The sequence below is a fragment of the Pipra filicauda genome, unplaced genomic scaffold (assembly GCF_003945595.2).
Source record: "Pipra filicauda isolate LSUMZ 115617 unplaced genomic scaffold, ASM394559v2 scaffold176_size3548034_pilon, whole genome shotgun sequence".
NCBI lineage: Eukaryota > Metazoa > Chordata > Aves > Passeriformes > Pipridae > Pipra > Pipra filicauda.
Window position 1 is genome coordinate 1,323,807 of NW_024104283.1, and position 25,890 is coordinate 1,349,696.

The 25,890-nt window shown below is 43.2% G+C and overlaps 2 protein-coding genes and 1 long non-coding RNA gene across 6 annotated transcripts in view; 1 reads left to right on the plus strand and 2 right to left on the minus strand.

The window, feature by feature from the left end:
- The window catches only part of PDSS2 (decaprenyl diphosphate synthase subunit 2), a 117,994-nt gene extending 115,853 nt beyond the window's left edge, over positions 1-2,141 (minus strand). Inside the window, exon 1 of one of the 2 annotated variants that reach the window (XM_039379826.1) lies at positions 1,725-2,141. In XM_039379826.1, the coding sequence (XP_039235760.1) occupies positions 1,725-1,951 (227 nt within the window). In that variant the 5' untranslated portion in view covers positions 1,952-2,141. The remainder of the gene's footprint in view (positions 1-1,724) is intronic. The other variant, XM_039379825.1, reaches the window with a different exon arrangement.
- A 2,177-nt stretch (positions 2,142-4,318) lies between these two features.
- Positions 4,319-19,375, minus strand: LOC113992687. Of its 2 annotated transcripts, XR_005562978.1 has the most exons (6): positions 19,291-19,372; positions 17,696-17,863; positions 10,773-10,865; positions 9,814-9,918; positions 7,042-7,123; positions 4,319-6,650 (listed from the first exon to the last, which is right to left on the minus strand). It is a non-coding gene; the product is annotated as an uncharacterized LOC113992687 (long non-coding RNA). The 2 variants fall into 2 exon arrangements; XR_005562979.1 differs by lacking the exon at positions 17,696-17,863 and having other exon boundaries at positions 19,291-19,375.
- The window catches only part of LOC114002232 (sine oculis binding protein homolog), a 117,025-nt gene continuing 109,990 nt past the window's right edge, over positions 18,856-25,890 (plus strand). For both annotated transcript variants that reach the window (XM_027748115.2, XM_027748117.2), the window contains exon 1: positions 18,856-19,323. In XM_027748115.2, the coding sequence (XP_027603916.1) occupies positions 19,228-19,323 (96 nt within the window). In that variant the 5' untranslated portion in view covers positions 18,856-19,227. The remainder of the gene's footprint in view (positions 19,324-25,890) is intronic.

Consider the following 25,890-nt stretch of genomic DNA (forward strand, 5'->3'; position numbering starts at 1 on the left):
TAATCCTGCTGACCCTGGGCATGACTATATTCCTACTGGTGTCCCACAAGCCACAGGCTTATAGAATTAAGCCTGAAGTAGCCCACTTAAAATAACAAAAAAAAACCCTACCAACAAACTCTTACATCACAGCTCCACCCCAAAACTTCCCACCAGTCCCCAAAATGCTGCATTTAAATTTAATTCACAAATAAACCAGCAACTACCACACATTGAACAGACACTCTAAAGCTAACATTGACGTTTCACTTTAGCACTGTAGATCTCTATGATACTTCTATGACTGCGGTGGAAACTTAAGAGCCCAAATGCATTGTGCTTTGGTCCTCCTATTCCCTTAATTCCATCAACTGACCTCACAAAGACAGAAAAACATTTTTCTCTTGTCCCTCCTCTTTATCATAATATCACAACCTCCATTTATAAACAATTCAACAAATCCCCTCCACCGGCATTTTCTAAAGTCAGGTATTTTCCATTTTTTACTGACAAGTTGATTTGTTTCTTCCAGAAAAGTCTACTTAAATATATAAATCACCCTTGCTGAAAATCATGTTTCTTTAAAAATGCTATGTTAGTCCCCTGTACTCATTCTCTTCACTCAAAACAACCAGACTAAGAGACAAAGAGCTTGGAAAACAAATCTTGTTGTTATATTATTACACCATAATTGTGGAGTTGCTAAGGACCACTACACAGCTACAATTTCTGTTCTTTAAAAGAAAAGCAGAACATCTGTTTTAAACAAATGCTAATTTTCCTCTTACACCTGTTTAAAAATACTACGCATACTGAACTTGGATTCTATTAATGTTACTATACTTGCAGTTATAGCAAACACAGTTCTATCAAACAAAAAACACCAAAAAAACAATAAAAACACTCAAATCCACAACCAAAAAGCCCTTGGAAAATTGCACTTCTTTTTTTCTCTTCATTTTGGTAAGCTTCTGGAGTTTTATTGTATATATAAAAAACCCCACCGCCATTCAGTTCTTATTTTACAGTCAAAGAAAACGCTGCTCAACAATCCCCGTTTCTGCTTATCGGCAGGAATGCAAGTCTTCCATTAGTTTGCCTTAAAAACTGAAAGAGTGGATAAAGAGCTTAACAACCCTAAAATTCTCAACAACATAAAAAACTCGCAGCTCCCAGCTGCATATTCCAAAACAGAGAATGCTTCCTAAAGCTCTTGGTAACAAAATACACAGTTCAGAGTAGTGCCATTTTGAGTTTTTAAGCTGTGTAGTTCCCCCGCTTTTTTCCACCGTTTTCCTTGCCATATAGTTCTTCATATTAAAAAAAAAAACAAAAACAAAAAAAAAAAAAAAAAAAAAACAAAAACAAAAAAAAAAAAAAAAAAAAAAACAAAAAAAAAAAAAAAAAAACACAACTGTTTGGGGTTTTTTTGCACCGCATGGGGAAGCATTGCACGTGGCGTCACAACGAAGCAACTTCCGAATGACAGCGTATAATCGCAGGGAAAACCTGTTGCGGTAGGGAAAGGAGGATCCCGGAGCGGAGGCGAAACCTCACGGCCCCAGGACAGCGCGTCCCCAGGGACATCCCAGTCACGGCCCCGGCTCCGGGCGCCGTGCGGCGATACCGACCGCCGACTCCCGACAGCGAGCGGAGCCCAGAACTTCCCCAGAGTTTTGACAAGCCTCCCAGGGCTGCGGGCGGCCCCGGCCCCGCCGAGCCCCCCGGCTTCCCCCGGCACTTACCGGGCGGTGTCGAGCAGCGGGTGCTTGGTGCCCACCAGCTTGCGGACCTGCATGGCGATGTTGCTGAGCTCGTCGCTCAGCAGGCACCGCAGGCTCATGAAGGATGTCGGGTAGCCCACGATCTTCTCGGCCTCTGACACCACTTGGCTCCAGGGCGGGCCGCCCGACGACATGGACCGCAGCCCGCCGGTGCCACGGACCCCGCTCCGCAGCAGGGCGCCCCACATACCGCCTCCCCGGGGAGTCTCCGCTCTCCAGCTACGAGCCCCGACAGGGCCCCGCACGCCGAGCGGGCACGGACGAGTGTCCCTCGCGAAGAAGCGACCCGGCTATATCCCAGCCGGCCCTAGCCCGCGTTCCCCCCGGCGGCGGCCGGAGCGGGTTCATTTTGCCCTGGGGGCGGCCATCTTGGGCGTCGCAAAACGCGCTGGGCCGTAAAGCGCGGGCGGCGGGCGGGGTGATGTATCTGGGCGCTTGGAGGGGGCGTCTCTTGTTTTCCTGCGTCCTCAGCCCGCGTGGTGGGGAAAGGGGCAGCGCTTCTCTTCCCCGTTCTGTGCTTGTCGCCTCCCGGAGCTTCTGGAGAGGGAGCTCTACCCGCGCCTGGCTCCTGGCTGGCTGGACGCGTCTCACAGAACTGGATGTGGTCAGTCTGCGCCCAGGGTTGTGTAGAGAGATTGGCGGAGAAGAGAGTTCAGGTTCACACCTAAAGTGTTCAGCCTGTAGTCCTTGGCCACACAGTCATGTTTTCTATAAAACTTCTTCACTTTTAGGGTCAGGCATTGGAATAGGTTGGAGTCACCATCCCTGGAGGTGTTTGAGAGGCGTCTGGATCTGCTGCTGGGTGATGGGGTTTAGTGGTTTAGGGGTTACAGTGGTAGTACTCAGTTGATGGTTGGACTGGATGATCTTAAAGGTCTCTTTTGGCCTTGATGATTCTGTGATTCCATAATTGCAGTGTACAGGTGTTCTTTTTTTGTCTCTTCCCAGAGTTGTTTGGGATGTGGCACGTTACTGCATGTTCTGCCTTTCCTTATGGGTTCATTCCATGGTGCTCGACTGGGACACAGATGAGGGGTTTATGAACAGCCTCCTTGAGAGCCGAAGAGGTACTTACAACTAAACAATTAACATCAAAATTGACAGCTAATTCTGAAGACTTCTGAATCCCGCAATTCTACAGTATGGTCTGCACTACATGGTGTGTCATATAGCTTTTCATTTATTCTGAGCACAGCCATCACGATGCCTCTTTGCAGCTACCTGCACCCAAAGCTTTTGTGAATTCAGAGTCTGGATTTTCGGTACCCCAGAGGAGGAAGACTCACTGGCCATCTTCAGAAATTGGATTTAAACAACTTCCTCAGTCCCACAAATACTTCAGCAAGAATACGATCTGTTCTGTCTTTACAGTCACTTACATTCCTCCTATAACTTCAAGGCTTTGTCACAACAAATCAGGCAGAGTTCTGATGAGAAAATTGTCCCATTGACTACATTCACATGAAAAATGAGGGTGTTACATTTCTTATCATTATCAATACAAGAGACAGGTCCCTTTTATTTTGTTTGCACTGTTCCATATGATTAAAGAGAGTTACATTGAAGGATACTGTAAAAGAAGATGCAAATAGAAAACAATTGCATCACAAATAAAGATGTCCGGGGAAAGCGCAAATAAGTCTTGGAGTTACAAGGGGGAAGCTACTAAAAAGGAACACCCTTACCTGTTTTTCAATGGCAATGACAAGGTGTTTATTGTTCTCATGCCTGAGACAATTCCAAGACTTTAAAAAGTACTGTTCTAGGGAAGAGGCTTTGACTGTGGAGTCAACAACAACTGGACATGCCTGTGGCATTTTGTAAATGTCCTCTCCCAAACTGGAGAGAGGCAAAACTAGAATAGAGAGAACTTGTGAGAACTGGGAAGGTGACATATGAGTTAAGGTTCTGGTGTCAAATCTTTGCTTTCTGTGCTGCCTGTTCACTGAGACAATAAAGCTTTGCTTTGAAGGAGCTGCCATTGAGGCAGTTTAGTTAGCTGGTGTCGCAGAACAAACTGTTGCTAAATAGGGCATAAACACAGTTTAGAAATGACAGAATGCAGTGGCATGTTTCTGTGCAGAAAGTTAATGAAAATTGCCGGAGGGATGCACTTAAGAGTTGCTACTAAGACACCTCATCCTGTAATGGTGACAAGTTCCTTGATTCATTTCCTGAGCCATATCCGTTCTTGCACTTAATGTGGTAACTGTTCTGTGAAAAACTAACATGATTATGCAATTAAAGTCTGCTTAAAATAATGCATATAAACTGAGGAGAATTAGGGTTCTATGGGCAGCAAACCTACCATCTCCTAACGTGTGAGACTTTCACTTTTCCAAATTTCTGTTCTTTGTGTTAGTCTAAAAAACTGAACACCTCTGCAAAGTTTATGTGGAACTCTTCTAAGTCCAAATGTTTTAGGACTAGGGAAAGACCCTTGATATCCACAACACCACACACTGCCACTACAGCTTCCTCAGGATTCATCAGCAGTAGGTTGATGTTCTTTAAATGCAGCAATCACTGGAGAAATAAAGCAAACACTTTGTCAGTGAGTTTTATAGCTTTTTTTTTATTAGTTTTTGAGTACAGAGACTCTTTGAAAAGACTGTGCTGTAATACCCAAAGACTTTCCGTCTCCCAGTCCAATCCCTTCATCCCTTTCCCTTCTTTTAAGAACCTAAGAGTCTTACTTCAGTAGTTCATTTTTAACTCCTGGACCATGCTCATGGTTTCTTTCTCCTAACATCCTCATGTCTTTACCTCAGTCCTACACACCATCCTTACAGGCTACCGCTCTTTCATTCTTGTCACAGCCTCATCATTTTTTGCTCATTAAGTTCCACTCATCCTCTTGTCTGCACAGCTTGCATCCTAATAGTGGGCTCTTCTTATTGTACATGTTTATGGGTGGTACCCATCAAATCCTTGGCAAATCCTTTGCCAAATTTCAGGTATAGTGCGTGGAGAGTTTCTCAGTCATGCAACCCAACGATATTTTTAATGGAAGAAAAATGTATTTTTTTGCCAACGTCATTTTGCAAACTGACTGAACTATTTTAAGAATTAGCTTCAGGCTAACACACCAATCACAGAAAAAAAGTCATTACAAATTAGCTAATATTTGACAGATACAGGCATCAAAAAACAAGGTTGTATAATGGGCAATGATGGACCAACTTACCCACAGGCATTACTGTTTGCACTGCCTGTTTCTGAAGCAGAGTTTCTCAGTTTTTCTCTCAAAAAAACCATCAGGAGCAAAAGTATCAAAAGTATGATGTACTTACCGTAGTTGTGGACAAAACTGCATGCTTTTTTTTTTTTTCCTTCTTTGCTCATTTCCCTGCAGGATTCAAGAGAAAAACCCACACTATTTCAAGAGCTTCAGTGACTGTACAATAGATGTGTCTATTTCTTTAGGGTCTTATGCAGAGAAAAAACCTGAAACTCTTTCTTTTCTCTATCAATTGACTTTTTTAAGTCTCCCCAGGAGGAGAAAGAAGCTATTGAAGGGGGCAAATATCAAAGTTGAAGAACAAAGATAACAGGTCAAGAGACACTTCTGTTTACATCAGCATGCTCTGGACCAATGTACCAGAGAATACATCAAAGCCACTGCTAATGCCAGCTCTGGATAGCTTTTCTAGCAAATGAAAGGTGGAAATATTTTTCTGACTACCATCTAAACTAAAACAATTGCAAAGTGTTCTCATTTGATTGGGAATGTTTGACCTTTCAATCTTTTGTAGTTATCCTGGCCTTATCCAAAATGAATTATGTCCATAGGAGAATGAGACTAGCAATGTTAATGTATTATTAACTATACCCTGCCTATATAACCAAATCCTCTAGCTGTTGCTTAATTTTTTAATGTGTTAATACTTAGGTGCACTCCAAGGCTGTTTACAAAAATGCATACTAACAGAAATATGTCTGTTCCTTCCAAAGCATCCAGGTAGTTTTTGTTCCCACACACCTCCTTCCCCTCCCTTCCCCCCTCTCTGAGAATTGATTTACTCCATAGCATCCTTGGGAAGCAGACAGTTATGTTCATTTCCATTTTGGAAGTCAGGAGGTTTAGCAGAGAGGTTGTGTGATTTGTCCAAGGCTTTGCAAAAGCCCGAAGGCAAACTGAGAAAAGAATCCACTTCTCTTGACCTCCTTGTCTGTGTCTTGTCTACAAGGCTGCCTGTCTTCCTACCAGCTGACAGACTACCGACAAGGATGAAGGCCTTATTGATCCCATAGTTAGATGCTGAAAAAACACCACATTTAACATCAGTTGGTTTCAGTAGGAGTCATGTCCCTTGCACAGAATTTTACACTAAAAGTTATTAATTTTTAAGCCTAAGTATGCCAATATGAGAACATGCTGGTTAATAAATAACAAATGCATAACTATTTTTGTTTAAAACAAATAAATAAATATTGATGTGATATATAGGAATCCTTTGACAGAGTAGGTGTATGTTACCCTTTGCACACAAAACACAGTGATACAGCAGCTCATCGGTGCACAGCGCAGATGAGAAGCCAAAGCTCCGGGTAGCTCCCAGCAGTGCAGCACAGGCAGTGGGACATGCCCCTCCCATGCTGCTTTCTCACAGAACACAGTTCCCTCTTCACTGGCTCGTCAGGCAGCACTGCAAAAATAGCAAAATCAATTGAAGTCGCTCCATTTCAGCAAGCTGAGTATGAGCAGGGGCAGACAAGTGTGCAGCCGATCACACCCCTCCTTCGTAGAGTCACTGTTTTTTCACCTCCCAACCCAATTTCAATTGTAAGACAGCCTCTTAGGCCATTTCCTCTGACAGGCGGAATCCCACTCAGGGGAATTTGGACAGAGACTCTCAAAACAGCAGCGATTTGGAGCCAAGTAATCTACAGAAGAAGGAGGAGGAAGATAAGCACATTGTTAGTTCTGGTCATACGCAATCGAAGCTGACAAAGCATCCATCATCCTGTACAATATTAGCCTTTAAATATTCAGCTTTATCAGTTCGCCCATTCCTAATCCATCATTAACTACCCCATGAAGCCTCAGCTGATTAGCCCCACCTCTGCAGCTTGGCAACCCATTAACTATTTATTATTTGTATTTAATTGAACACTAGTAGCAGTGGAAAACTCCAGCCAGACACATATCAAAACCAGAACAAAGGAAATGATCTCTTGCCTAAGGAGTTCATGTTTTGGGCAAGAGCGAAATGACAGCCATGCTGAACAAAGGCTTACCTATGTGCCCATTACTAAACTCTGTTTAGTAATTTACCTCACAAATCTGTAGATTTTCTATGGATTTTTTTTTCATCTCATATCCCTTAAAATCATAGAAGATGTGATTTGGGAGGGTCCTGCAGAAAAAAAATTAGGATTTTGTATGTTATGTGAAAAATTGGTTGCAAAACTCTACCTAAATGATGTAATAGTTACTAAATAATGATAGAACCCAGGGATTAAAGACCTATAATGGTCAGGAAACTGGCAAACATACACAACATGCACATTTTACATGGATTTAAATAAATAAATGGAAAGATTTCTCCATTAAAGTGCTTACTTCTCAGGGACTAAACATACGTAATTTATGAAGTGTTATTTATATTTTGCTGCTTGCTATTCACATACATAATCAAAACACAGATGTAATACTAAATGTTCTTCCTGCTAGTAGGGCTGGGTTTGTTCACTTTTTTATCATTCTCTTTTTATGAGGGTGGAAGGTATGTATTCTCCACCAAGGTTGGCTGCACATTTCCTCTGAAGTAAACTTTGCAGAAGTCACCAGTGCCTTTGTTACGTCCACCTGAGTTTCTGTACCTTTCTATTTATGAGTCCCCTTTGAAGCATGCCTGAAAGATCCAGTTCCCAAGAAAGCCACTACCCACTCCCTGAGCAGTTCTGCACAGCACGAGTGCTCTGCACCAGAGATTCAACACTGGCTTGCTGTTTACTGATCAACTTCAAAGCCCAGAACACTTGAGAGAACAGTTTTCTAGGGGACTTTTCTCCCTCTGTGCCCACTCGCTGCCTTGCTACCAGGTGGACAGTAATGCCAGTCTGGGAACCAAGCCTCGATATATGAAAGTGAACCTGGATGATAAAGAAAATGGTTTTTCAATCTGAGTTAGAAACCCCAAGTTAAACAAAACTGTTTGAATCTATCCTTGTAATTCCATAATTCTGACCAAAATAATCTATTTCAAGTATAATTACATGGCTTTGGGGAAATTAGAAGGTATTAATCTGTGTTATACTGTACTATCAACACACTTTCCCCCAGTCTAGGTAAAGCCTTCTGTTAAATATAGGTTTGCCAGAACTATTCCCTCTGCTTTTGAATCTATCCTGATGTCAATCCATTGGAGGCGAAGAGTGATGAATCTCAGGGTACCAGAGGTGATTCATTTATAGTTACCTGGCACTCGACTCACTTGCATCTGTTCTCCCTTTAATTCCTGTATGTAAAATGCCTGCCCTCCTCTTCAGTACGTGCTCTAAAATAGTTAATATGTGGACATTATAGAAATCATAGTCGCTGCTACAGGAGGATAAGAGGAAGAAAACTTGATCTAGGCCAGCACAGTTAAGTAACCTATAGAAGGGAAGTCGTAAGCTACTAATGCAAAATAGAGTATAAGAGTATGGAGTCAGATTAAAGGAGCATTTGCAGTAGTATACCATCTCCCATAAGAGCCTGTAGGAAATGCTTAAGGGAATAGAATGAAAAATCAAGCAAGTACAGAGAAATATGTCCTGTGGTATGTCAGTCCAGCTCCCACCTGACTGCATTTTAGAGGCTTCTTGAGCCAGATGCCCTATCAAGTCTATCATGTTTAATAAATGAAAATGGAGCTATTTCCCAGATCTTCCAAGTCTGTCTCTTCTAAGCTCTTCTTTGAAGCTGTTTAGACTTTTTTTCCCCCAAACATCCTGTGGACATGGGTTCCACAGTTTTAGTGTGCATTACGTGGAAGAATCCCCATTTTATTATGTTTATTTTAAGCCTCCTAACTGATAGTTTGCATTGAGAACCAATGAGGCATGCTCAAGCTAGTCTAAAAGAACCTTGAATACATCTCCATCCATTTCTGTTTTATTAATTCCCCTCATCTTCCTTCTTTCCTCTCTAATTCCCTCTTTTTTTATCCTCATTTCTGGAGGATGTTACAAGCTATAAAGGCATCTGATTTACAAATGCATGCCTATTACATGCCAAAATTCAAATGACCGAAAGCATGGCAGTCCTTCAGAGACCCACTCTTCCACAATGATGTCACTTACTTGTAAGTTTAGCCTTAAACTTCGGCGCCTCAGTTCCTTTCTGAGCTCTTGAGTGACAGTGACCTGTTTTTCAGAGGTGCTTATCACCCACCACCTCTTGGGGGGAGCTGCAGGCACTCCACAAGCACCAGAGAACACTTTTATGCAAAACATCTGCCTGGCTCTGGGCACTCAAGTATTAAATTGTTATTCTGGATACAGCTTCACAGTGTAGTGACATAGGAAATTGTCAGCCCTGGAGTGAAATTAAGAACCTTAGGACTGGCAGTGCAACCCTTACATATGGTGATTTAAGGTAAGCACCACTTGTGAAAAAAATACTACTAAATGTGAATCTTGCCATTTTTTCAGTATTGGTGGCAATTGCTACAGAGGAGAATCATCTTACCGGTTTTGTGTACTATAAATAAATACATATTTGCTACATCAGGAGTCCTACTGGGACATCTGATTTTCAGTTTTGTATCTGTTTCCACAATAAAACATACCAAAACTTTAACTTACATGTTCACCTGCACAATCCGTTTTGGATTTTTGCACCTACACTTCCGTTTTGGCCTTTAATTTTTCCTCTTTCTCTGTTCCTCTCTTGGAATTTGCTCAGACCTATTCTCTAGCCAGAAGTGGGCGGGTTTTTTTCTTCAGTGTACTCCTCTTTGCATTTCTTTTTGCTTTCTCGCCACCTTTCTATGTGTCAGCCTTGTTCCAGTTCTTCTCCGGAATGGCATTCAGAACTCCTGCTACTTTTGTACACTCTCACCATTTTAAGCTGCTTTCCCACATGCTGCTTTTCACGGAACACCTTCCATCCACTGATTTCCGAAGCACAGATGCTTGTTCGCTTACCGCGATGGCAACAACAGCCCTAAAAGAAACATATCGTGTCTTCTCCTGCAATTCATGCACAAATGCCTGACATGTTTGCCTGGAGAAAGCCTTTCAATTTCGAATTTCCTTGCTTTTGTGGAATCTGTGAAAAAGCCTGATAAATTACAGCTTTGGCAGTTATTTCAAATCACTTTATTTGCAGCCAACTGAGGGGAAATCTGTCTATGGTGCCATCCCTGTGTTCTTTCAAAGGTCATCAGTGTTTCATGAGGGAGCTCAAAGTCAAACCGGTTCAAAGGGAGGCTCACATTTCATTTTTTTCCAAGAAGGTTAGATTACATGTTCTAATGGTGACAGGACTGTCCTATAAGGCATAAGAGCTGAGTTCTAGTTGAGGCCACGAGTCTCTTCAAGTACATGTGTTTTGTCACTTTATCTCTCTCCTGATTATTTCTCATCTGCAAAATAGCTGTAATACTAACTGGCAGTTGTAATATTAGTTGACAACAGACAAAAAGACCCCAACTAATTGTATGGGTGAAAACATTTTGAAGTTCGCCTTGGACCTTGTTTTGGTGTTGGCAGTTCAGGCAAAGCCAATAAACCTCAGTCCTTGCACCAGGGCTCAAGAGACATTAGCTGTGACACACGTACAGTGTGCAGAAAGCAGTTTCTCACTTTGTCCTGGGGGATGGGAGGAAGCAATAATACAGAGCCTTGGCTCTGCAAGCCATTGCTGCCTCAGTTTGCAGGAATGGTGAGGCACCTGGGGACCTCTAGTGATACTCAGAATAAACCCCAGTGTGGCAGGGTTTGTCATGTTTATGTGGGCAGGATTTCAATGCATGCTAATAGAATTGGAGTTCCTTACCCTATACTCCCAGAACTTACCCAAAGGTGAAGTCTCATGGCAAGCCTTTGCTGAGCCGTGTGGGTGGGATGGAAATTGCATGTGACCGTCTCCCATCTGCACCTTCTGGTGACCTGAAAGGAAGTGGTGAAGACATGTCAATTCTGCTTTAACTAGTAGCACTGTGAAAAGAAATCGATAACCACACTTGAGTTCAAGAATCTTGGATGGAGACAGATACATACACTGATCATGTTTTAAGGCAAAAAATCCTATCTGTGTAGAGAAGGATTCTCAGGACTGTCTTTAAGCAAAATCTATTTTTGGTTATGGCGGTAAGAGACATAGATTATTATAATTAATGTTACATGCATGATTTAATTAAGAAAAGCCACACAGTTCAGGAAAACGAAATATTTCCAGATAATAGTATTACTGATTACTTAGAAGATCATAAATCAAAGCAAATTTAATAAGGTGCAGAAGAATAGGCTGAAAAGAATCTTATGAATTTCAGCAAAGAAATGTAAAATCCTGCACCCAGATCAGGGCAATATTTGTAGTAATACAGGTGGGGAAGCAGCTGGAGAGCAGCTTTGCAGAGAAGGCCCTGGGGACCCTGGCATTTAACAAGCTAAATATGAGCCAGTAGTGCAGCCTTAAAGCAAAGAAGGCTGGGGTGTATTAGGAAGAGAACTGCTGGCAGGCTGAGGGAAGTGATCCTTCCTCTCTGCTCAGCCCTGGTGAGGCACATCTGGAGTACTGAGTCAAGGTCCAGGCTCTCCAGCGTGAAAGAGACATGGACACTCTGGAACAAGGACAGACAAGGGCCTTGGAGATGATAAAGGGACTGGAGCGTCTGACATCTGAGGGGAGGCTGAGAAATTTGGCACTGTTCAGCTAGGAGAAGGGAAGGGCCAGGGAGATGTACAATCAATGTGTATAAATACCTGACTGGGGGGAGGCAAGTAGAGAAGGTGGAGCCAGACTTTTTGCAGTGAAAGGACAAGGGATACATAGGCACAAATTGAAATACAGCGAATTCCACATAAACATGAGAAAAAGGGGTTTTTTACTATGAAAATGTTCAAATTCTGGAACAGGTAGCCCAGAGACGCTATGGAGTCGCCATGCTTGGAGATATTTAAAACATGAGTGGACATAGAACCAACCTGCTCTGCTTTGAGCAGGGAGATGTCCAGAGGTCCCTTCCAATCTCTGCTGTTCTAGGATTCGCTGAATATGTGCCCCAGTCCTGAATGTATTTCTGCATTCCCAAGATATGTTTGGATTTTTTGACAGACTTTTCACCACAGAAATGTGAAGGCATTGCCACTATGTATTAGGATGTGTAAAATGAATGTAAACATAACTGAGAAGATCAAGAGATTGAATCACACCATGCAGGATTCCAGGGAATTACTGGCAGAAAAGCAAGCATTGCACTAGAAGAGCAATTGTCAAATAATGACATGTCAAAGCACAACTTTACCCAAGTCTAAATCATTTAGTATACGTCAGTGTAAGTACCTTGACATGTTTCTTTGGGTCCAGGAAACAAACGAATAACACACTGTATCTTGTATATGCAATGCAGGGGGTAATTTAGACAAAATGATGTAATGTTTTTGAATGCATGACAAGAAAATTAAGGACGAAGAAACTCCAGAATGACTTTATGAATGAAAAGAACCTGCAATTGTTTTCCAACATTGACAGATATTACTTACACTGACATACTATGTCATGCAACAAAGCTCGTAGGGGAAATACAGGATTAAGAGCAAATGTATAAACCGTTATTGTTATTGCAAAAAATTCTTTTATTCTTCACAGAAAGACAAAGACACGAGGGATGACTTTTAGGAAGAACTTGATGTAGATTACTGTAACAATATTTTCAGGAATCAGCACAATTAATCTATTTAAAAAAAAAGTGAAGTTAAAAAGAAGGGAGAACTTTCTGCTGTATCCCAATTCTACACAACTTCTCCCCCTTGCCTTCTGTCATTGTAGCATCTGGTAGACTTACACATTTAATAAAGTAAAACAACAAGACTCTCTCCTGCCTTTTACTGCATGGAGAAGTAAAAGAATGGGAAGGGGTGGAAACAGTAATTCTAAAAAAATTATAGGTGAAGAAATGAATGTACCTTGGCTGTAAATATTCTCAGTTCACCTCAGAGGGAGCTTTACAGCTGTAGGACTGCTACAGAGGGAACAAGTCTCCACCTCTCACTGGTTTTGCTTTTAACTTTGACAGTTCCCTGATTTCAATGTATGTGAGAAACAGGAGCACAGCACACAGAGAGTAGAAGGGTATCTCAGGTCAGAATTCTGGGTATCAGCCACAAGGAAAGAAGAAGCCCTTAAGAAAGTAGGGCTTGGTATATGCTCTTATCAACCTGTATGACAGAGGAAGCAGACCACTGTTTTGGGCCAAATGGACCTTCAAAAGATTCACAAAATCTCTTCTGAAAAGATTCATTTCATTCTGAGGTATAGGCCTTGATCATAATGGAGTCTAGAGGATGTAAACCCATAGTTTGTCACAGCAAAGTTATAATGCATCTAAGTTTCTTGCTCATCCGTGTGTCCTTAATTTCCTTCTACCTGATCTTTGGCATTATATTTAGTATGAAAGCATCACAGAAGAGTCACTGAATAACCGTAGTGATAGAGCGTAGCAGTAGACAGATGATAAAGATTTTTCCCCAAAGTCAATACTGGTGTCCAGGGCATATTTTTACTAATTTGGTTTTTAATGCATTGCTACCTTTTAAAAGGTTTAATATTGATTGATTTTTAATGGTGTGGGTGTTTTCTGATGCTAAAGACTTCTTCTTGCTTACTTTTGGTGTGGGGAACATGAGAAACTAAACAAGAAAAAGAAATGCATTGTAACAGAAGACTTGAAAATATTTAACAAAAAAATCAGAGCAACAAGTTAACATTTCTTTCTGTTTATCAAGTTATGTGAAGATTCAGGCCAGAAGAGCAATTGTTATTAATGATTTCATGACTTAAATAGTTTCTCTCTGTTTGCCAGAACTTTAAAAAACTAACAGTATTAAGGCTCTGCCTTGCCATTAAACTGTACAGATTTGACACTGATACCCTAAAGGAGCACAAAAAAATGAAATATTAATCAATATTAAAATACCTCCAAACATTTCCAGACCTTGGTGTTTGGAAAGCCACCACAGCTCCCATTGCAACTGCTATACTGTGTCTACTTTGGAGCAGCTACCTCTTGATGTTTTGCAGAACAGCCTCCAATCGTCTAAGAAAACTCTGGATCGAGATTAGTATCCACAGCAGAAAGGAAACTACAGACACTACTGTGTGTGAGTAATGCTGTGGGCGTTCGTCCAAGCTCAGGAACGAGTGGAATGTGCCCCTTCTCAAAGGTATGGGTGAAAAAACATCACTGAAGTGGAAGTGGGGATTGGGTGGAACTGAAGCAAGGGAGAAGTTCACATATATGTTTTCCATGTGTACAAAAATGGCTGGGTGCACTTAAAAAAACCTCCCAAATATTGGGAGCCAATTTTTTAATTATTCAGTGCATTTATTTGCTTCTAATGGCACAAATAATCTATCACCTGAGCATGCTATACAAAAAGTCAGAGGAACATCTCCACTTCAAGTCAAACGAAAAAAAATCGGCATAACGGAACTTTTCTGTGAACAGACATAATGAATTTCTTTGTTTAATTAAACACTCCAGCAAACCAAATACCTGAATTTAAATTGCTGTTTATTATGGCTTCCCCTCAGATACAGGTGAAAGAATGCATAGACATATGTTTTCCATTCTGACTGACATCACTAAGCAACCTGATGGAGAGCTGACAACACCCTGGCAAGCAGGGAATAATAAGGTAAATTATCAGCAATATTAAAAGAACCCAGTTATGAGCCGCACCTTTCCTTTGGCCTGCAACGTCTGGGGCTGTTACTTGGGGAAGAAAAAAAAAAAAAAAGAGAGAACAGCCTCCCTTTATACCATCAGCTTTCCCCCGTGTGTGGGAGTGTACGTGTGGGTTTATACGTGCATAAACGCACGCAGACTGGTGCTTAAACACATTTCGGTGTCCGAGGCTTCATGATGCGTTTCCCACCATGCTGAAAAGGAGCAGGACAGGAGGGGGAGCTCTCGCCGCGGCCGCTGGGATGCAGGGATGCTGCTCCTCGGGCCGGCGGCGCCGGGGCCGTGGCCCCTTCGCCCGCCCGCCGCTCCCGCCTCCCACTGGGCAGCACCGCGGCTCCGGGAATGACCCCGCTTGTCCCGATTTTGCCTCTGAAACCGTCACGTTGTTTCCAGTGTGCTCCCAGAGCGCCGTTTGTTTTTTGCCGTTGCCTCCTAAAACCTTTCGCTTTGAAGGCGTTGTGCCGCTTTACATATTTACCAGCTGGAAAAATCAGGCCTGCTTGTTTATCTCATCCTCTCCAGCAGGCAAAATCGAGAAGAAATATCTCAATAATAATATTAAAGAGACTTATACATTAATGAAAACCAAATTGAAGAACTGTTGGCAAAGTGTTGCTTTTGTGTTATCTAAAAAATCGGCTCTGGTGCTTGGGTAGGTACCCTTTTAAAACATGTAAATACTAATAAATAGGCATATGAATAATAGAATATAAATTAAACTCAGGATGATTTATTTTAGGCAACTCATTTGCACCTGTCATTTTATGAACTATATTTGTTTTTCGGAAGTTCAAAGTACCGTACTTGCAAAAATCCAAGTGCAATTTCAGAGCTGGAAATGCAAAGAACAAAAATATGGTTGGCAAGGTGCCTTGGGTGTAAAACATGTGCTTGGGCAATGGAAGGAAAAGCTCAGATTCTTGCCATGACTCAGACACAGCAGGGTCCTGAACCTCAGGCTTGCAGGTGACTTACAGACTACTGAAAGGCAGAATCCCAAAGTTTCTTCCCAATTTTGAAAGTGGCCAGTGAGCTAACAAAAAAAACCAACCAGCTTCAAACCCTTGAAACGCCAAGACAATGAGTAACTTTCTCTGTTGCACTGTGGTTAGAGCATGCACTCTAACAGATTGATTTAAAATCACCCTGGAAAGTTCACATGGAATTTGGTCTCATTAATCTCAAGAGTAAAATCTTCACTGATTCCCACAGGACCGAGATTTCATCTTTGGCTGCAAACTGCTTATTGATACCACATACCCTGGTATCTCTGTCAGGTAGAACAAATCTGAGCTGTTCTGTTGTTCCAATCAGTCACCTTTATTTACCTGCTTAAGATGTTTGCAGAATCCATACTGAGAACTACTGAACCAGGTTTCTTTACCAAAATGACAGGTTTTCACAAGAAATACGTGCTGCCACAGTTCAGTAAATGTATTTAATGTTAGGGTAATGTAAATACCAGATTTATTTTCTCATAGCTTTTTGGAGATGTTCAAATCAGTGCCATCGTATGGCTGACAAATTTGTGGCTTCCATAAATTTTGATATTCTGCCTCCCCTTATGAATTCATGAGCTACCATTAAAATCTGAAAGCATTCCTTTTTGTTGGTCATTCCCTCCCTAGTAACAAGTGGAATAATTAGATGGTTTCCAAAACTTATTTCAGTACCTCCAATGTGTGTCAGATAACATCTGAGCGCTCTAAATGCATGAACTTCTCTGTTGGCAGTTGATGGTCCTCCATATGCTATCACTAGAAGAACAACACTTCTGCAGTGTAATAATATGTAATATGTAAAGGTAATAACAACCTCTAGAAAAGCAGGAATCGTGACAGTTGCAGAAATAACCTGCTGTCAGATGGAGATATTATTATTAGGACAGAGAGGTAGAACTTTTGTATCCATCCCAATCCTATATTAAATACTGAGAAAAACAGGATATGCTTTAAGACTGTGGCTTTCATCTGGTGGTTGATGAGATACTGGGGGATTGGAGGTTCTTTTTGAAGAGCTGAGAAAATGAGCCTACTGTTAAGAGAAATAAGTTCACATCTCCATTCAAAAGTATGCAGAAAAATACTGTGAAAAAACCCTATCTGAAAGCCACTACTTTACTTTTGGTGATCAAGTGAGAAACGGCATTTAGAACTGGTAGCAAGGGGGGTGTGAAGTGCTTCAATTTGCAACAAAATTGGCAGATGTTACTCAGGAAAACTGGACTGACAGATTTGGTGCTGAAGACATTAATTTTGGTCTACTCACTATAACCTACTGAAGTCAATTCACATTATCCAGGCTTGCAAATACATTCTCCAAAGTATCTTCCAACGTTAAAGGAAGTTCTGTTTGTGCTGGGAGTTTGAGATTAATCTTTTTGATAGATTGTCAACTCAAACCTGTTAAATTTATGCCGCCAAACAGTGCTTTATTACAATATACATAGTAGGTGTTGAGAGGTAGTCTTCTGATGTTTCACTGAACAAGAACCATTTGAGGTAATACTCTGTTTAAGCAGAGTAAAGTTAAGGTTTTCATTAAAATTCTTCTATCCATTCTATAGAGAAACTGTATGAACTGTATCAATATGTCTAATACAAGAATTAATTTTGCCTTTTCCACTTGAATGACTGGATTTATCAGCAGTGTGGTGGCCATTCAATGCAGAATAGTTGTCTAAAGTTGGCTTGCCTTTTCCAGCCAAAGGTTTCAAAGAGCCATGTGAGATTGTGTTTAAAAGCAACTTCCCCTTGTGCTGCCTGTCTTATCCCTATTGTATGAAAGAATACATTGAGATTAATGGGAATATCTTCTGTACTTGATGAGAGCTCAACTGTACCAATTCATTTGTAACAGAATACGGTGAACAAAACAGAGGTGAGGTTGCTGCTGCTGGTGGTGGGGCACGGGAGGGAAACCTCCCTACTAAGCACTATCCTTTGGAGATTACCTGTAGGCACAAGTTACTTTCCACAAGTTTCAGAGATCACTGTATTTTAATATATTATAAGCAAGAAAAAAATAAACCTTCGTTTCTTCTCATACTTGCTGCTGGTGGGTCTGAGCCCAGACCTTGTGTTCCTGGGGTTCGCAGAATGGACAAAGCCCACAGCGCAAGCCCTGCTGCAGCTGTACTCCTGCAGCTCTTCACTGCCAGCAGAGCCTTCTCGAGGGTCTCTGCGAGGTCCTGCTGCTCTGCGAAAACAAACGATCAAGGCTTTTTTTTCCCAGCATCTGCCTGATTCTTTCAGGCAGTGAGGGGAGCGGCATCACCTTCGTCTCACAGCAGCCGTGACCTTACCGGATGCGCTCTAGGATTTTACAGACAATCCGATTGCTATCTCACTTTTGATGCTCGATGCTCTAACAGCTAAGACTATGCAAAAAACCCCATTTCTTCTTATTTTCAGCGTCCCGGGGGAAAATGTGCCTCGTGTCTCTAATCGCTCTGCCATCTGAAGCAGGCAGGCAAGGCTCATTTTAGTCACGAAATGAGCAAAGTTGTGCTCAACTTTTCGTGCTGAAAAGTGCCAGTGATTTAAAGCTTCGGAAACAGAGAATGTAAATCAGACATTGTTGTACGCAAAACGAACTTGTCTTTGACAGGCTAAACAGATATTTTTATGGGGAGCCCACTCATATCCACATGGAACGCAGTTTATCTTTCGACTGTGGGTTTGGGTGCTTTTATAAAAAATGTATCATTTTAGGGTGTACCGCAGTCATAACGAGAAGCCCCGCACGATTACAATTTAGACTAACGGAACAATGGACACCCCCGCGCCGTACTGTGTTGTACCGGGTAATGAGGGACTGCCAGGGAAAGCGGGAAAGCACAGCCCTGGAATAATCAATGTATCGCCCCCAGTGTGCGTTGTAACCCGGCACCTCCTCGCTGAAGCGCGTCCCACCAAACCATTCATCCGCACCTCCCCTGCGCAGATAAAGGGAAAAACAGGAGTAATCGGGCGAAGAGACCCCCGGCTGAAGGTGGCGGGGACGGGACGGGACCCCTCGGGTGTGCGTGGGGGGTACACGATCCCCCTCCCGCATCCGGGCTGGGGGCGGGTGCGGGTGCGCGCCGCCCCCTCCACTCCGCTCCTCTCCCTCCGCTCCGCCCGGTGCTCGGCGCGGCGCCTCCCCCCTCCGCGGCTCCCATGGCGGGCAGCGGCGGCCGATTCGGTGCCGGCAAGCCCCGCCCGCCGGCGGTCCGGGGCCGGCCTCCCCCTTCCCTCCGCCGCCCCCTCCGCGGCAGCCCGCCAGCAGCGCCACAGCAGGCGCGGGGCCGGCTCGCTCCGCGCTGCCTCCCGCCTGCCCGCCCCGCCGCTCCCATGCGGGCCGGCGGCGAGGCAGAAGATGGCTGATTCGCCGGGGCACCCGCGCCCCTGCCCGCCCGCGACCCCCGCCCGCCCGCCGCCGCCGCGCTCCCCCCGGGCCCTCCGCGGCGCCGCCTGCTACCACTGAGAGCCGCCGCCGCCGCCCCCCCGCGCCCCTCCCGGCCCCCCCAGAGCACCAGCAGCCATTTCATCTCCACCACCACCACCAAGTAGGCGCAAAAAATGGCAGAAATGGAGAAAGAAGGGAGACCTCCCGAAAATAAAAGGAGCAGGAAGCCGGCTCACCCAGTGAAGCGGGAAATCAACGAGGAGATGAAGGTAGGTGCCTGTGATGGGGACGGGAGCGGGGTTCCCCCCCGCCTCCCCCCCCCGCCTCCGAGCATGGAGATGAAATAAGAAAGGATCTCTTGTCATTTTTTTTTTTGTAGGATGCACTGAATGTGTCTCAACTCCGCCTCCTGGGCTGCAAACAGAGACGAATTCACAGGCTGCAAATCCTGTTCATTGACCAGCTTTATTTATTTTTTAAAAATAACTCTCCCTCATTGGGCTTTTAAGCTCCTCGGGTGCCAGTGATGAGCCTATTTTTTTTTTCTTTCTTTCTATAGCCATCCCCTCAGGTAGCTGGGAAGCCCTTAAAGTTGGGAAAGAAAGGGACCTCTTTTAAACATTGTATTTCTCTCCTTTTTCAATAGCCAGCTGCAACTATGTAATTAAATTGTCAAAGTGAAACGTTGCGGTCTGAGCCGCGCATCAGTCTCGCACTTGAGCGTGGAGACCCCTTTTCTCTCCTTCTCCCTCTCGCCTCCTTCTCTGCTGTACCGCTTCACTCCGCGGTTCATGGCAGCGCAGAGGTGTCGCTGGAAGGTGCCTTGTCCGAGGGCTGTTTTTGATGGAAGTGTATTTACCATGAGGAGGGCCGTCCTGCCCGATGGGAACGGGTGCTAATCCAGCTGTGCTCTGGCGGCCGCTCCAGATGTTGGGATGGCTGCGATCACACAAAAACGTTATTCTGGGACTTTTTATCATTAGGTCGCTGCTCTAGGCTCGACCAGTCTATTTTTTGCGCCTGTTTTCCTCGTCTGTTCCATGTCTGTTTGTTTTACCTCTCTAATTCCCCAAAGTTGGTAACGATGTATTGCGAGACTTCAGCTGAACTTGTTGTTGTTAAATACGCAGATAAAGTGACTAAAACAGCATAGTCTGGCTACGAGATAAAGCTGCTGAGATTTAATTTGAATATGTCATTTATTAAAAGGCTGATTGTAAGTGGAAGACTGCCTGGAAAATGTCACACGTTCTCATAGTATGTACACTATATAGCCGGGTGTATAAATATGCATGATGCCTAGTGAAAATATCTTTGCTTTCTGGAACATTGGTCTCCCCACATAAAATTAAACTGGAATGCACAGTCCCCTCTTCTCTCCCCTCTTTTGCACACCACTAATTTCAGTTAGGTGCCCTTTCCTGCCTAAAACAGGCGTTCTTGCTCCTGCTGCCTGAGTAATGAACGTGTACACGGTTCTGTGTGTACATCAGCTGGAAATGTGGACAAGAGTAGTATTGGGGAAATGAACAAAATAATGTGTCGATGCATCTTTTTGGAAACAATCTGTAGTAGTTTCAAGTCCAGAGGAGTGGTATTATTCTTTGTGAGATATGTGACACATCCTATTTTCAGAGAGGGCTCTGTGCAGGCACCGGAGAGTCATTGCTCGTTGTAATCCCACATAATTTTGAGGACTGCAGAGGTCTGTAGTACAGGACATTGGCCCCTCAGAGCATCGCCTAATGTGATCTATATGGATTGCAGCTTTTAAGTTTCATTGGTTCTAGAATTACAAATTAGCTAATTTTAATCAAAACATGTGAAATGTTATCCTGGCTGGATATAAAGGCTGACTGTGCTGGATCCTCTGGGTTTGTTTTGTTTACTTTGGCTGCAGGCACACTCAGCGGTTTGGGAGATAGTTGTTCTTCTACAGTATAGCAGATGTTTGTCTGAAAGGGTGAGGAAGAAACAAAAACAACATTGTGTGAAGGAGAAAAATTACATAATTTTAAACTAATGCTTTGGTATTAAGCACTGGCATTAACCTTTGAGTAGAGAGTTTCTCTTTTTTTAATCATGCGTGGCTCCTTAAGGTTGGGAACCTCAAGATTTCAGATGACTTCAAAACTAAAGGCGGGTAGAAATGGCGTTTTGAACACATGTAATTTCTGGTTGAGAGTGAGACAGCTGATGGCAGAACCTTTCATAGCCTACCTTTCAATGTAAACTATGCTATATATGCTATGCATTTTTAGTAGGACAGTTGGCTGCTATCACCTAAGAAGGGGAAAGGGTGGGGGAGAAAAAAAAAAGTGGTTTGACTTTTTGACCGGTTGAGAAAGTTTAAATCCTGTGGTGATCATTTACCCTTTTTCTTTACCAATGAATTAAGATGTCTAGTTGTTCTTCATAAACCCAAGGAATACAATAATGTAACAAATTGCTTACAGTGTGCAAAATGTTTGCAGTGAAATGACAGAGGGAGCACAATGTGCCCTTGTGTAGGTTCGTATCTGTAATGTTCAAACAGGCGACTGTTTCCCTTCATCTGAACTGCTTTCATCTGGACCAGTGTAAAATAAGCTCTGGTAAGTAATCACGGCAGAGCAGAAAGAAAGGAATGTATACAGCAGTAGACAGCCTAAGCTGTAAAAACTGTAACCCGAGTATCAGCAGCAGATCAGATATCAAGGCTTTAAGGTAGGGGAAATGAAAGAGATGAAGGGGAGGAAAAGAGGAGAGAGGGAATGGAAAAGTCAGCTTGGAAAGTGAAGGAGAAGTAGGAGGGCCCCCTCAGGGAAATTTGGCTCAGGGATTAGGGAATTTTATCATGGTGTACAGTGACCTACTCAGGTTTCAGCCCACATTGGATCGAATTGCCTCCCTTAGCTAGCAGAAAGAAAAAAGACTGGTGTATATGTGATTCCCCCCCCTCGGATAATAAAAAGGCCGTTGGTACAAATGTCTATTTTAAGTACAGCAAATGCAAGGCACTATGAATGAGCAATAAAATTACCTCATCACAGAGACTTCCTTCGAGATTTGCTGTTTGATACAGTCAGATATTTGCTCTAGAAGGATCACAACACCCAACTGCTTGGTTTGGTGTTTTCCAACAGTAGTGTCATAGCTCAGTTTTAACATGACTGTATAGATATTCAGGTTGCTCGCTCTTTCCTTATGCCAGATATTGAGTTACATTTTTGTTATCGCTAACCTAACGTACATGATGGTTATAACAAATTTTAATTTGATACAATGTTGTGTGCAAAAAGTACATGACTCTGCACAGTTTTCTGATATTACGTTTCAATGAAAAATATATTCAGGAGGAAGTGTTTTGTTTCCTTTCACTGTGACCTTTACAGCCACTCTTTCTTTTTTTCTAGTTATTTTTTCTTTTGTCCCCCTTTCCATTTTTTTCTTCCAGATGTAGCATTCACTTCGCGCTTTGGAGGAAGAGCAGATAATTATTCTGAAATTCAGTTCAGTGCCATTTCTCACTTGCTGGTGGATAACAGCACACCTAATAGATCCAAAGCTGTCATCATCAGGGAACCCAGTACTATTTTAAGACGAAAATATTTTTTACAGTTTAATTGATGAAAGCGCTTGTCGAGGCACAATGATGGCTCGACAATGATCCCCCATGTATCCCTCCTCAGCTTATTTCCATTTGCCATCCTGCTACCAGGAAGCTTAGGAGGAACAGCTAGGTGCTCTGAAATGTTGTGAAGTGAGGTTACATCCAGTACTGGATTGCACTGGAAGTTCTCCCGCACAGATGAGACAATGTATCCGTGTGTCTCTAACAGTTGAAAGGCAAGCAATTAATTTGCACTGTAATTTCACAGGGCTGCTTCATGTGCCCAAGGAGTTTACCATCTATGAATATTCTCAATAACTAATTTGTATCTAAAATTGGGCTTCGTTCCTGATGCCTAAAGCTTAGGACAGCCCCATCTGTTATCATTTAATAGTAAACTCATCAGAATATCTTTCAGTTTAGTGTTTTAATATTCCCCATTTGGCATTTGAAAGTACTACTGTCAGAAGGAGGAAAGCGGTGAAGCAGGCGTAGCAGCCTTGCGCCTGGAGCGAGCCAGTTCGCTCAGAGCGCTCAGTAGGTTCCAAGGAAACTCCTCCCTTCTCTCCTGAAAAGCAAAAAATGTCTTTGGGAAAGTGAAAAAGCAGGCAGGCTTTATCAATTGCATTATTTCAGGTGGAGGGTTTTTCTGTGGAGTCTCTGTGGAAGGGGTTTTTAGGGATGGCTGCAAAGGGAGTTGCATTGTCTGCACAGGGAGCCTCATCTGCCAGTGTGTTGCAGAAATGGCACTTCCCTGAACAAAGTGGGTGAAACAGAACCAAACATGCACATGGGAGAAAAAAGAAAAGCAAAGCATCAATGAATTTTGCTTTCTGATAGCATAAAGGCCTAACCCTCGAGTTCAGTGTGGTGACAACATAAATAAGCAAAGAATGTGAGGGCTGGAAAAAAAAAAAAAGTTTGTGTTGTGACTATAGAACCATTTTTATTTCCTTGATGCAGTGAAAGTGAAAAGTGAATTTGTGAGGCTCTGCGCTGAGTGGGTTATGCAGGCAAGGAAATGGAATGGAGCCACTGTGCTTCCTCCCAGATCTGAAATAAACATTCAGCAGTAAAACCTAGAAGAAAATGAGTCTGACAGACTCATTCTCCCCTGTGTTTCCTGCCTCCGTGTTTGCCAGGCCTCGTTCGGTGAAGCCAGGCCTTGCCCCCTGTGAATAAGGTTCATAGAGAAGGAAAGACAAGAGATCTAAGATGGAAAGAGAAGCATGGCTTAGTTTCAGAATGTATTAATTAGCAAAGATTTGGGAAAATGATGCATCGTAATGTAAAAAATCAAACTGTAGGTGTACTGTTACGATGAAATGAATCCTAAAGTGGGAAGAAATGTGATTATATTTTTACTGCCTAGCATATAAGTCAGTCTCACATAGGAAAGAAACCACAGTCTGGCAAGTCAACACACTCTTCTTCATCTTTCATGTGAATAGGAAGCAAATTCAAGTAGAAATACCAACAAGCGTAATAGTTATCCTGGCTCTTCCAGGAGGGACCATATTTGTGTGTAGTACAAGAATAGAGAAATCATACAGTTAAAACATGCAAATCACACATTGCCCTGCAGGGGTGATAAGTGGTTTGGGATTTAGCAGGGGGCAAAACCCAAATTGCTATCCATTGGGAAGGAAGGACTTTGGCAATGGTGCGTGACTGGGGCCACCAGAGCATTTTTGGGCCAGTGTCTTTGGCAGGGATGAGCTGGTTGGGATGGCTGCAGCCATAGTGAATGCTCTGGCGGTTTGGCAGCTGTGATGGTGCGCTGTCAGCTAGAGGAGAGCAGGAGGTTTGGCTCTGGCAGAGTGATAACCAACTGCCTAGGTGTGCTGGCAGCTGAAGAGGTGGTTGGTTCTTCCACTGTGGTCTTAGAAGCTTGTCTGCTTGGTGCATGCAGAAAAGAACTGAGCTTGGCATGGCAGAGTGAGCGTAGAAGGATGTGAGATAGGATTTCTGTGGTTGTCTTCTCAGCTCTGTCACTGACCCCCACTGTGAGTGGCACCAGAGTTTGGTCTCTTGGTTTCCCCTCAGGGGACTGAGCATTGCCTTCCTGTCAGGGTGAAGTTAGGTTCCAGTGCTGTACATTTGCAACGAACTCTGCAAGCCCTGCAGGGCCACTGCTGCTGGGAGGCTCCCTTTGGGCTCAATGGAATTTGCTCTGGACTTAAGGGTCCCAGCTTAGCAGTGTGATTGCTGACTTGGGATTTTATCGATGATGAGCAAGGCTTTCCCTGGTGTGCTGGTCTTCCACATCATCCCAGCCCTCTGCAATGACTGCAGTGTTGAGGTGGCAGCCTCCATCCTACAGACACTCCGCATCATTTTGGGGAATGAGTCTGAAAGTAAACATGGACTAGCTCAGTGCCTCTGCTGTCCTGTTCCTACAGAAGCCTTTGAATTGCAGCTCCTTACACATTGTCCATCTGATCACCCACACTCGCCTTCACATCTCCTCCCTGGTCTTTGGCAGATCCATTATTTCTCAGTTCCACTGGCTCCTGCATAGCTTGCTTCATCACTGCTGCTTCTACTTTTCTGCTCCAACCTCGGGTCCCACATTATTGCTTTTCTCAAGCCTTGCTGTTACAGTCATCACCCTTCCTTTCACTAAGCTTTTGAAGCTTGTACATCTTTCAGTGAGATTTTTCTCTGTGTGTACAGATTCTGTATTAATTTGCTTTCTTCCTTTCTGTAGCTTCATCAAGAACTTTTTTGTCTCTTTTTTTTTTCTTTTACTGTTCCCCCCCTGTATTCACACAGAGAAAAATTATGTCGTCTCATCATTTGTGTTTTGATTATGGCCACCACACTGGTCTTTACAAATCCCATCTTGTTACCTTATCTTGAATCCATGTAGGTTGTGTCTATCATTGAAATCAAAGAAGTGAAAATACATGGAAACCCTGAATTAATAGTGGTCAGCTTCAGGACAGTGGCTTCAGCAAGGACGTGACCTGTGTGACCATGTTCTCAATTGTCAGGATGTTAGACATCACTGTAAATGGGTATTGTAGTCAGGAGTCTGAGGGAAGGTGATGTTGTTCTTTGGATGCCCATCTATGCAAGAGAGTTAAAAACACATTTCTCAGGTTTGACTGTCAGCTTGCTGTGGATGGGGTCATGCTTTTGGTTTGCTGTGTATGAAGTGTGGCGTAATGAAGCTCTGGCAGTTAGCTACTGAGAGAATTGTATTCTGCATCACTGTAATAGGTAGGATGAATTATGAGGG